At 33.5% G+C, this 12,391-nt stretch overlaps 1 protein-coding gene across 2 annotated transcripts in view; it reads right to left on the reverse strand.

The window, feature by feature from the left end:
- Positions 1-12,391, reverse strand: part of LOC135840690 (Krueppel-like factor luna) — a 202,136-nt gene that overhangs the window by 114,877 nt on the left and 74,868 nt on the right. Inside the window, exon 1 of one of the 2 annotated variants that reach the window (XM_065357335.1) lies at positions 336-362. The exons of the other annotated variant lie outside the window; for it this stretch is intronic. Coding sequence (XP_065213407.1) covers positions 336-347 — 12 coding nt within the window. The 5' untranslated portion in view covers positions 348-362. Of the gene's footprint in view, positions 1-335; positions 363-12,391 lie in introns of those variants that run through there. 2 annotated transcript variants of the gene reach the window in all.

Consider the following 12,391-nt stretch of genomic DNA (forward strand, 5'->3'; position numbering starts at 1 on the left):
ACTCAAAGAGACACAACCGTTTCAAGATTTTTCTCTCTATGCTCAGTCTTAAATGCAAAGAAACAAGGTAAAAATCAATGTCAACTCTTCTTTTTCTTCTCATCCTCTTTCAAATCATTATATTCCATGTTAAATGAGGGTAGATGGGTTTTGAAAATAAATAGGTAAAGAAGCGCATTAAGATACTTTTTACAGGAATAGCTACGTAGGTAAGTCAAGTACTAACACTCATACACACACCAAAATGAAAATGATCAAGTAAGTATCTTTCACACAGTCAACTCGTTTGCTTAATTAAATACCTATTAAATAGATATAATGGACCAGACTTTTACCTGAGTCTTCATATAGATTTTACGAAATTAAGCTACGTTCATATCAGAATGACAATTACCTGTGAACAAATAAAGTAAAAAAATACACATTAGTCAGGCACAAAATACCAACTTAGCAAAGGCAAAAAACATATTCTCAAACAAAATCAGCTCTTTACATTTGAGCACAATAATTAAGTAGGTATATCCTAATATGTACATAATTATGTTGACTGCAGTGTTCATAAATGTACCAGAAATGCCCTAATCTTGTCACTCTTCCCCTGCAACAAGTTGCTGGATCGTAATAGTCTGGAGTTCTCCGTTCTCCAACAAAAATCATGCTAATTACAACTGATTAACTTTTTGTTCAAAAGACTGTCAACAGGATAATAAGACATGCAGATGCAGCAAAATGTTTCACCGAATACCTCCGTAACACAATTATTTTTACAATTTGGGGGTCTCAATACAGCACTTCGAGGTAAAATGAGGCTCATTTTCAGTATTCAAAAGACTTAATCACGATTCAGCACGCAACAAAAAAAAAGTTTTTTTTTTCTTTCGTCGGATAAAATTATCAGACTTCTTTGAAATCAAATTGTCGCGTCGCGTCGGTGAATTAAGCTCATCAACATTTTACTTTTATGCTCGATACGGATACTGCTGGTACCTACCTACCTACCTACCTATGATAAAAATAACGTTTTTCCTTCGTATTTGAAAAATGGCCTACTCCTACTTCCTCAGTGAGTGGGTCTTTTTATTTAGTTTTACAGCAGCTACAAAAAAATATTTGACGTTAAATTTTTTTCAATAAAATGGATTTGTTGCTTATTCATTTTTGAGACGTGGTGCTTTTTTCTTTTATGCCTGATAAAGTAGGTTATATGTATTCATCCGTATTCAGTGTAAAAATAACCAATGGTTTTCCCCCTCAAATCTATTGAATAACTTCAATATAATATGACTGAATAAAACCACAGGGAGCAGTTGAATACACACTGGATGTACATAGAACGGGCATATACAATTTGGGCACAAGATAAGCAAGCACACCAGGGGGTCAGTAATGACACATACAAACTGGGCACGTAAGAAAAAAAGAACGAAAGGAACACATACAAATTGGGCACATTAGAATGAGCGAACGAAATCGAAAGGAACACATACAAATTGGGCACATTAGAAAAAATGAATGAAATCGAAAAGAAGCCATACTATTTCGACACACTAGAAAATAATCAAATAGGTAAAATAGATAGGACAATGACATGTATCCACACATATGTTCTCAATAGATTTCATCCAAGATGTACAATTGTACATATGTAGGTACTCATCAACAAAGTAGGTACCTAGTACCTACTCTGCTAATTCATGTACTTACAATACTTACAAGGAAGGTGCCCCTGGTGACATTTACCGATTTCAACGATTTTTGCACCATTGAATAGAGGACATCGGACATAGCCTAACCCCAAATTTTCAGCTGCTGAAGTAGATATTTCAGTAATCCCAGGGGATTTTTCGATTTTCACGTGGCAATTTTGAAAAATTGCCCAGAAATCGTCGGCCCAGGTCGCATACCAAATCCTCTCGTATTATTTGGGCATTTTAATACATATCAAGAGACTAGCCCGTGGTGAAATTTTCAGCTGCTGAAGTTGATATTTTTTGACCAATTTTTATTTCAAAATATGCAATGTGAAAATCGAAAAATCGCCCTGCACGGCCAAAATATCAACTTCAGCAGCAACAAATTTCACTGTGGGTTAGTGTCATCATATGTATTAAAATTCCCAAATAATATGGAAGTTTTCGATATGCGACCTGCGCCGGCTATTTTTGATCAATTTTTCAAAATTGCTACTCGGATTTATACTTACGAGATGTGAAAAATCGAAAAATCGCTCTCAAAAATCGTAATATCAACTTCAGCACCTGAAAATTAATTGTGGTTAGGCTAAATTTGATGTCCTCTATCTAATGGTGCAAGAATCTTTGAAATCGGTGAATGTCACCTGGGGCACCTCCCTTGTTAGGTACATAAAATTAAACTTACATCCATCCCTATTATCCGTATTAGAGTACTGTACCTAAACTAGGTACCTACTTGCGTATTTATGCGCAGGTTAGGTGTGACAAATTTTTTACATTCAAGTTTTTAAATAAAAGTTTTAAATGCGAGGTTCATTCTTTCCTGTGTGCCCATCCGTTTGTATGTGCTCTTTTCGTTCTTTTTTTTCTGGTGTGCCCAGTTTGTATGTGCCCAATTTGTATGTGTCATTAGAGGGCGATTTCTAGCAGTGTGCCCAGTTTGTATGCCAGGAGTGAGAATGTGCCCAAATTGTATATGCCCCATAGAACATGCTGAATACAAATCTATATTCACCTACTCATTTCATCATGAGTAGGTAAATGAGAAGGTACTGCAATATATATTATTGTAGGTAACTATATAAGTTGACAAAAACCTTGAAAATTTTCAGTCTGATGGTGTAAACAAATCAAAATGTAACTACATAGTTACTTAACTGGTACATCAATCACCAAAAATACCACCTATATTTTTTGTTCTTCTCCAAAAAGCTAACATATTAAAAGTATTATTTCATTATTTATTTGTCTGTGCTTCGACTGTAGATTCTAAAGCAATTGGGGGAAAAAACTAGTTATTTCTGGAATAATAATAAATTTTGGCACTTTTCAAATCACATAGATACCTAACGACATTGAATGTATAGAAAACATTTAATCAAAAAGTCTACTAAAACTAATTATACCATGTATGTACTATCATTTTCATTTTGGGAATACATTTTCATCGCATCAAAGAGCAAAAAATTCTACGAGATATGGACCAAATCTGAAACCTCAAAAAATTTTCAAAGACAGAACATGAAATTTCGAACCTGAAATTTTACATAATGGTGTACATATTTTTGAATGCTCCTCAAATTTGTTTTGTGGTCCAAAAGAATCAAGCTGAGCTGTTTTTTTTTTTTTTTTTTTATTTAAAAACTCAATACTTGAATTACATTTAGGAGACCAAATTCACCCTTCGTGTTAGAAAATTCTCATTCTCGAGAATTTTTTGCCTTTCCAGTCGAAATTTCATAAACCCAGTCAGTATTTAAATCGTCTGGCTACCTGCCTGTCAAAACCATACCCAAATAAAAAGTTCAATATCTACGTAATGCACCATGAAAACGTTTCGCAAAATCAAATTTCGCAGTTTTTCAGTCGAGTAATCGGAGTAAATCCAAAATTCCCATTTCATTTCGCACGATACGATAAATATGAAATTTTAAATTATTATCACTGCTGACAAGCTCTGACAAGACATTTTTATAAGAACCAGAACGAGAAAAAACACACACATCGAGAAAAACAAAAAGACAGCGTGAAAGAAAGGTGGCGCTAAAACTGTTTGTTGATAAATGATCTCGACTAACCTAGTCCTAATGCTAAATTCGTTGTTGAGTTGAAGCGCTCTCTATAAATAAACATTTATTCCAAAGTCTCAGCCTGTTAAATGATTCATGACTCCAATCACTCTCTAAAATGGTGTAGCTTTTCTTCGTTTATTTTAACCTCTATTTTTTTCCAGCTAAAACCCCTCATACAGGAAAAAGCGTTCCTGTTTATCTTTTATTCGATTCGGATTCCGCTAGCAAAGTCGTCGTCCCACCACCTCCACTTCCATCTATCCGATTTCGTTCAATTGGTATAGCAAGAATTTATCATTTATTGGATTTCTCTCGTTTCTCGAGTCTCGAGGTATACAGATTAGGTACTGGATTTACTCTCTCATAGCCAGGTATACATACAATATAGATATACACAAGATACGAACAATCGTACAAAAAGTGGCAAAAAATATTACAACTTTTTCTGATAAATTTTTACATATTCCATTTACATGATTAATATAAGTACAAAGCAGAGTAAATTCATCTTGTAGACAACATCAATAATCAAATCTTTCGACAAAAAAAAAAAAAAAAAAAAAAAAAATACAACGTATTCGCGTTTAATGCCACACAATAACGTTTAGCTTGAAAACAAATGATTTTCACACCATTAAAAAAATTACATCGGAAATATCTGAAAAACGGCGGTAAAAAAATCATCAATTGCCTTTGCAACTTCCGCATTAATTAAGGCAGCGAGTTTCTCAAACCTCTCAAAGCGATATTTCATCAAAGGCTTTTCGCCCATCATACTGTGTATGCCAAACAATGGCGTGTTAATTCGAAAACCAGGCTAAAGAAATTTTAAAACAATGACAAAATTAAAGTGATTTCTATAAACCGACAGCTATGAAGGAAGAAAAAAAAAAGAAACTTTTTAAAGCGTCGTTTCTAAATTTCTCACGCGTAACTGGTAACGAATTGCGTCGCGTTATTTCCTTCGTTATTGTTACCAATGAACACTTTTTTGTCTTTTTCAGTCAAAAAATGCGTGGCGCGGTGAAATTTTTAACGATGTCAGAAAATAAACAAAGAAAGGCAAACGAAGAAGGAAAAATAATAAACCAAGAACAACGCCGAATGTTCAATACGTTTTGATGAAGGACCGACTACAGTAAATACGATGTCAGCATACGAAAACAGTGCAAATAAGCAATCCACCGGAGAACCTACCTATCAGCATTTCAGCAATCTTACCATTTTACCTATATATGAGAGGCAAAAGTAAATACTTCAATTAACTTTCTGTATAATCTCGTAACCAGACGAAACACATATTACGTGCAACTTCATAATTTACCTCCAGTTCAACGATGTTAAAAAGTGAGTAATATGTACGCACTACGCACGTACAACGTATGTATGGTACAAGTACATACATTACTAACTAAATCGTACAAAAATTCAAAAAACATGTTTATAATTTATAAAAAATGCAAAATAAATTGTCATAGTTTGCATAAAATGACGTACACAAAACACATCAGAATACCACAACCACAGGTCATTGACATCGCAGGAAATGATTTTTCTTCATAAACGTAAATTTTTCGCATAACTTTTACTATTCTCTTGGAAATTTATAAAAATTGAGGGTCCTACAGGGGGTCGAATTATCCAAAAGAGCTCCGTACCTATCTACCTGGAAGTGCATTTTTTTTTTAAATTTGGGCATTACATCATATTCAAGTCAAAAATAGCTCTCAAAACGTGAATTTCAGCTACTTTTCCATAATTTTTTTTTTTTTTTGAAAAATGTGGGTCCATTTTTCATATTGATATCAAAATTGGCCCTTGAAACGTGTTTGAAGTTTAAGTAACCATGAAATGACCTCTCCAAAATAACAAAGTGACCATCGATTTTTTTTCGGACGTTTATGCAATTCTTGAGATATTTTGGATGATTCAACTCCCTCCACAACCCTCAACTTTCTGACTGGGAATCTGAAATTTATAAGTGAGCTACTTCATGGCTCCTTCATACTTCAACAAAAAAAAGAAGAAGAACGAAATCGAGGAAAAACAAATTGGTTAGGTAGTATTTATTCCAACATATTTTTCAATAAATTCCAGTAAGTATACGAACTAAGCACCTCATAACACAAATGTTAACAAATTTATCAAAAAATACACCGAAAAACGAAACAAAACAAAACAATAAAAACGATGTAAAAGTTACGTTACACAGCCAGTGTGTTGGGTCAAAAGTTTTCCATCGAGTGAAACAACCAAAATCGACTTTTAATTTGTAGCAATTTTCAAAACATAACAAAAACTTGCCGAATGAAAAAAGTCTTGCCATTTGTTTACGTTGAATCAACGAAAACCATAAAAATGGAACGCACTTTAACAAACATTTAACGAGGAAAAAAAGGAAAAACAAAATGTAGATACAAAAGCGAACGAACGCCGAAGGTTGAAGCGCCGCTACGCAGGGAGGAAAATCGTAAACAGAAAACGAGAGAGATGAATTTAAAAGATTAAACTTTCAATAGGAAGGATCTCGTGTTGGGTAACACGCTCGAAAGTCGAAATCAACATATTGAATGCGGCGATAGCGGAAACCTGCAACATACCGACGGCGCGAATACCAAAATTTAAACTTTTACGGGCCGAAGCGAAAACGAATGAAAAATTAGTTGATTTATAGCCAACTTTTTTTTTGTTAAAGCGCAGGAAAACGGATGAAATTGAGGAAACATTTTTCTACTGGACGTCGTAAAATTATTAATAATACGATAAAGGTATAGTGTAACATACACATGTGAAGTAAATGTTTATCTGATCACATAAATAAGGCGAGCACATCGTTTGAGGATGCTCAATTATCGTTACATGATAGTGTAACGACTAGCGAGTCTTCCCATTTGACCTATTCGACTAACTTACTTAAGAATCCACAAACATGTAAGAAATGTACGTTGAGTGGAAACTCTACGTGTATTTATTTTCTTACTTAGATAGATGAAGATCTATGTAGTATGCATCTAACGATTTCAATTTTCACTGACATCCAAACATAATCAAATCATGAGTAGCTTGTTTGAAAATTTCCCATGTGAAAATGAATAGTTGTCAACTGGCTATATAAATATTTACAAAATATCATTTTCACGTTCTTCAATAATCAACAAAAAATTGAGAGGAGAGGGAGGGCTTCATTGTTTTTAATTTTGAAGATGAAACGAAAACAAGTAAAACGAGATTGTAAAATATTTGTGAAAAATCTAAAAGCTGAAAGGCAACCGATTTTATAAATTATTCGAATTTCAGTTTCCCAGAAATCAAAATGACAAATATGCTTACTTGTAGGTAGGGTACCTCAAAAATGCAGAAAAAATTACTCTCTAAATTTGAAACAGTCAATTTCACTGCTTAGCAGTCACGACATTTTGCCTTTTTAAAGCAGTAGTTTTTTTTCACTGTTTTGCAGTAAAAAAAAACTACTGCTTTAAAAAGGCAAAATGTCGTGACTGCTAAGCAGTGAAATTGACTGTTTCAAATTTTGAGAGTATGCAAAATGATATTTTTATATCTCGAGTGCCTCACAGCAGAATGGAAAGGGGTGGCAAGTCTCAACAAAATTTTATTCAACATTTTTAAGGATCCAAAAAATTTAGGGATAGGTACTACATACCTATTACCTATACCTACATCATTCGTTGTACATTTTTGATGACAAACTTTTCCAAGCTTCGATTTTTGAAAAGTTTCGTAATTCTTTAAACGTCTGAAGTTTAAAAACAAGCATAGAGAGAAAATCGACAAGGTACCTAATTGAGTGATTTTTTTCATTTCATGTCTGAAAAGTGGTTTTAGGGTAGCATCCCAACTAGCCAAAAAAATTTCGAACCAGACGAATCTAAACTGAAAAAGCATGAGAAACCACATTGCCATCCAAAATTTCAAGCGCTAAGATGCATTTTTCGATTTTTGGTAAGTTTTTAAAAATCAGCCAAAATAACGAAAAAATCAAAATTTCATCAAATTGAACCTAGAAGGTTGAAATTCGATATGTACTGTATTTTCGACCCTCTGAATCGATTGGAAGCAGTTTCAAACCATTTTGAGCAGGTCTGGAGCTTTCAGGAGAGACTTAAAAAATAAAGTTGTCTATGAAAATCTAGAATCTCCAAAATATAAAGCTGAAGGCTTCATAACGGCTTGAAATTACGTATCTCATTGCAACGAAGCAGTTCTCTACAAAAACTACCAATTACGTACATCGACGACTTTTGTAATGTTACGAGAAAATTCGAGGAAGAAAAAAGAAACATTTTACTTTCTGGAATCTACTGGACAGATGGAAAAAAGGATGGCATCTAAAAAAGATGATTTTTTGGCCTGAAAGTTCAATTTTCAATTTCACAGATTTTTAATCACTGTTTAAAATCACTGATCTATTTTCTTGGAAACCCCTCAAAAAGATTTGCTGAAAAGCTTACCAAGGTACCTACTCGTATATAAAGTTTGACTGTTTCGTAAGAAACCTGACGTCAATGCGTGAAAATTCAAGGTCATTCTACCCACTTCCCGAAGTGTTAGGAAGAAAATTTTGGCAGTTATTTCTCTGGAACATCGATGGGAGCGTCGAAAAAATGTTGACCGAAAATGGTATATAAATGATATTCAGCATAGTCTCTTGGGCAAGAGAAAGGTCCAAGAAACACATTTGAAAATCAAGAATGATAAAATGAAAACAGGAAGGGGAAGCAATATAATCATAATGAGAATTCTTTCAATTTTCTGCATTTTTCCACTCCACTTTTCAATTAAATTGCCTTTGCTTAAAACTTTAAAACACTACAAAATTTCATGCCAGTACTTAAAATTTTGAAGAAAAAAAATCATAAAAATGATTTAAAATCTTGCAAAATTGATAATAAACGAACGAAAACAAAATAACAGTAAAATAAAGTTCTCAAAAAATACACACACACAACAACAATAAACAAAAGAACTAAAAATTCCGATATAAATTTTCCCAAACAAATTTTCCAAGTACATTAGTCTTCATTAAAAATACTTGAATATAATCGCCACCGAAAATCGGTCACTTTTTATAATTCAATCGCATGCCAGACTGAACAAAATTCCATCAACGAATGGTCATCATCAATTTGGCGGAAGTTATAAAAAGGTTAAAACTTGGCCAGAAAATATGGTAAAAGGTTAACTATAACAATACGCATGTGTATCTATCCCCTTCGTAGGCTGATAAAGTGGACGGCAACAAAGAGGAGTTTTTGAAAAATCGTAAAAATGTTACTATCCTACACGCGCAATAACTCTCAAATTCTGAACCTTCGAACTTTCGTTTTATGCGATAGACTTTAGTACGACATAAAAACGCAGGCGACCATACGCCAAGCATAGTATAGTATGTAGACTTTTTGCCACAGTATACGTATCATTTCGTGTGTCTATATACATACTATAACCTTCAGAAGGCATTTATGACTTCGTAAGCGCATTAACCCTGACACGCGACCAATTTCTCACTAATTTAAAACGACCAAAACATCCCTACGCGATAATTCGATAGGCTCCAGTTATTTTTTCTCCAATTTATTTCACCTCGCAAAATTTCCATCTCGGTACACTTTCATTTCATTGCGTAAAAAATAAACAAATAACGGTACATTTTTTTTTTTGGTTTGTTGACAGCGTGCAGGTAAACAACTGCAGAATATTCTACTCGTGTGAAAATTATTCCAAACTTGCAAATTGTTTTTATTAGAAGCGTTTGCATCCACGTGTTGAGAAAAAAATATGGGGTACAAGAACAACGCAGAACGCATCGTGAAATTAAAAGACAAAATAGTTAATAGGTTTTATGCATGGCAAGAAATACAAACCATCTGTACGAGTGAGTAATGCTCATTTTACTCGAGTTAATTAACAATACTTCGTTAATTTTACTCTCGCAATGAGGACGTTTCATTCATAGAGGAAACCTATTAAGACAATGTCACACTTTGGAGGAGGAATGTTTCGTCGTCTCTTCGTCGTCGTTCGGTACTTGTACGTCTACGTACGAAACTGCCGAAAAAGAGAGTGAAAAAACTCCATATTTTATTATTAAACTGCAGCGCAACAATGAAAATATCCTATTTTCTGTCGACTAAAATTTATTTTCATGTAAATTATTTACAATGTTTTCTCCGTTATTAACGTGTGACCGGAAGGTTCTCTGACAAGTATATGTTAATGTTTTAGTATGCTTGCGGCTTGTAAAATGTTTTCATTTTGACGTAAAACTCGTTAAACATAGTAAGAGTTCGTTTTGCTCAAGACGAACAATGAAAAATTCAAGGAATTTGTTCGTCACCAGGGATCCTTATTTGACGACGTTATTGAGAAACACTCGCCGCAGTACCTAAGCGTCTAGCCAGGTACCTACTACGTTTATTTAGGGGTGAAAAAAAAGTTCAACTGAGAAATACCATTTTATTTTGAGCCTACGTTCGTTTTTTTTTCTCGCTCCTAACTGCGTAGCGTAGAGAAGTTTCAATTTATTTACTGGGTCAATTTTTTATTCCGTAACAATTTTAAATCTGCAGTTCTTTATCACCATAAGATCAGCGCTACTTCTTTTTTGTGCCTATTTTATTGAAATTGAAAAATTGAAACAGAACATCTCAAACTTTTGAAAACTTGTTCAATATGGTAATCTTTATCAATTGTGTAGTGCTTCATTAGCGTTTTTATAACATTTTATCATGTTTTCTGCAAGTCCTGATTTAGTCCTGTTTTTGCTGGTGCATCCTGATGTCTTGCTATTGCCCTGCATTTCTCAATTCGAAAACTCCTTTTTATTTCGATATGATTTTGAATTTTTCAAATGATATCCCTTCGCACAATTTTGAAAAAATCAAAATCAGTTTAGCCATTGTCGAGATCTTCTTAAGACAAAAAAAAAACGACCTAATTTTCGTATAGCTACATAATGAATTTGAGACGAAAAATTTGCTTTAAATGAAGTATATCTTGTTTCACGAAAATACACATTTTTGAAAAGCTCCTTTCATATCAAAATGATAGGTACCTATCGAAGAATAAAAATATGAAAACGCGAGAACAGTTTTTTTCCAAGAAGTTCTCTAAATGTTCCATCAGACTAAACATTAAAAATTTTAGATAAGATTATAGGTGCTGCGCAAGAAATCAACTACCTATTAAATTACGTGATTTAAAAATTTAAAAAATCATTTTTTATACGTAGGTACTTTTACTTATCACGAATTCAGCACATATCTACGTACTCGTACCTACATTGATTAGGGGTTTTCGCGCACATTTACTCGAATAAAAAACATTATAGGTACCTTCTTGTACACAACTCATTCATATCAATGCACCTATCATAATTCTGATGATTAATTTAAATCGTACTAATTCGATTTGGAATCAAAAACTCAAAAAAAGAATTGTCAATTAATACTCAAATAGCTTCGCAATCAGTTTTTCATAAGGAATACAATTAGGTACCATGGCCCACAAAAATCAAAAGCAAGGGAAGATCCGAAAAATTAAAACAAACTGAATGCATGAAGAAGACCTAGAAGGGATTTGAAATGAACGAGGGTCATTCAATAAGTCCTGTCTGTTTTCGCTATAACGATATAACGATTGTTGTAAGTAATTAAGCTATAGCAAGTTCGTTTTGTGGTGGCGAGAAAGAATGAACGTTTTCGGACACGTCAATTGATTGAGCTTTTACAGCCAGTCAAGTCGAATACTTCCGCTAAGAAATTTGTTCGATAGGATTTACTCATTGAACTGAATTCTGAGGCATTAATAATATTGTCTTAACACATCTGGTGCAAAGGTTGCGGGCTAATATTAAATTGAACTCTTTCACGACTACGTATTTCAGTGATACTGAATTGTGAATCGAACTTCTAATTTTGAGCTATATGACCAACATTTGAGCAACCCTGATGAATTGTTCAATTTTGGACAAATTTTTGAAAATTTCAAAATGCTTATTTTGAAATTCAGAATCCCAACCAGCAGAACTTTTTAAAGGATGGATTTTAAAAATCAAGGAAGCATTCTAAAATACAAAATCGAGCCAAGTTTTTAGGTCTAAATTTCATTGTTCGATTTTTGGCTAATTTTTGAAAATTGAACACGAAGAAAATCATATAGTTTTATCAAATTGAAGACGAGGACTCAAACTTGATTCAGATCCTACTTTACATCCTCTCTCTTCTGGATTGATTGACGTTGACTCCGAATCATTCTAAAGCCTCCAGATGATTTTTGAACTGTCTAATTTTCGGGAAAATTTCATAAAATAAGCCAAAATTAAATTCAACGCTCATAAACTGAGATTTACCATAATTACGGTCCTTTCGGTCGATTTAGGCTGGCTCCAAAATGGCTTGCAACTTTTGGCAATCGATCATGGGGACCTAAAATACAGGGCATAACCCTAATTTAGGCATTCTAACGCAATTTTATTAAATTTTTATTAATCTGAGCATCTTGAATTTGGCTTGGAATGGCATAATTTTTTGTCCAACTTCAAGATTTCGAGAAAAAAATAAATAAAAAGTGGTTCAGGAATCCACCAGAGGGGAATTTACAAAGTGA

Source organism: Planococcus citri, chromosome 3 (genome assembly GCF_950023065.1).
Source record: "Planococcus citri chromosome 3, ihPlaCitr1.1, whole genome shotgun sequence".
Classification (NCBI taxonomy): Eukaryota; Metazoa; Arthropoda; class Insecta; order Hemiptera; family Pseudococcidae; genus Planococcus; species Planococcus citri.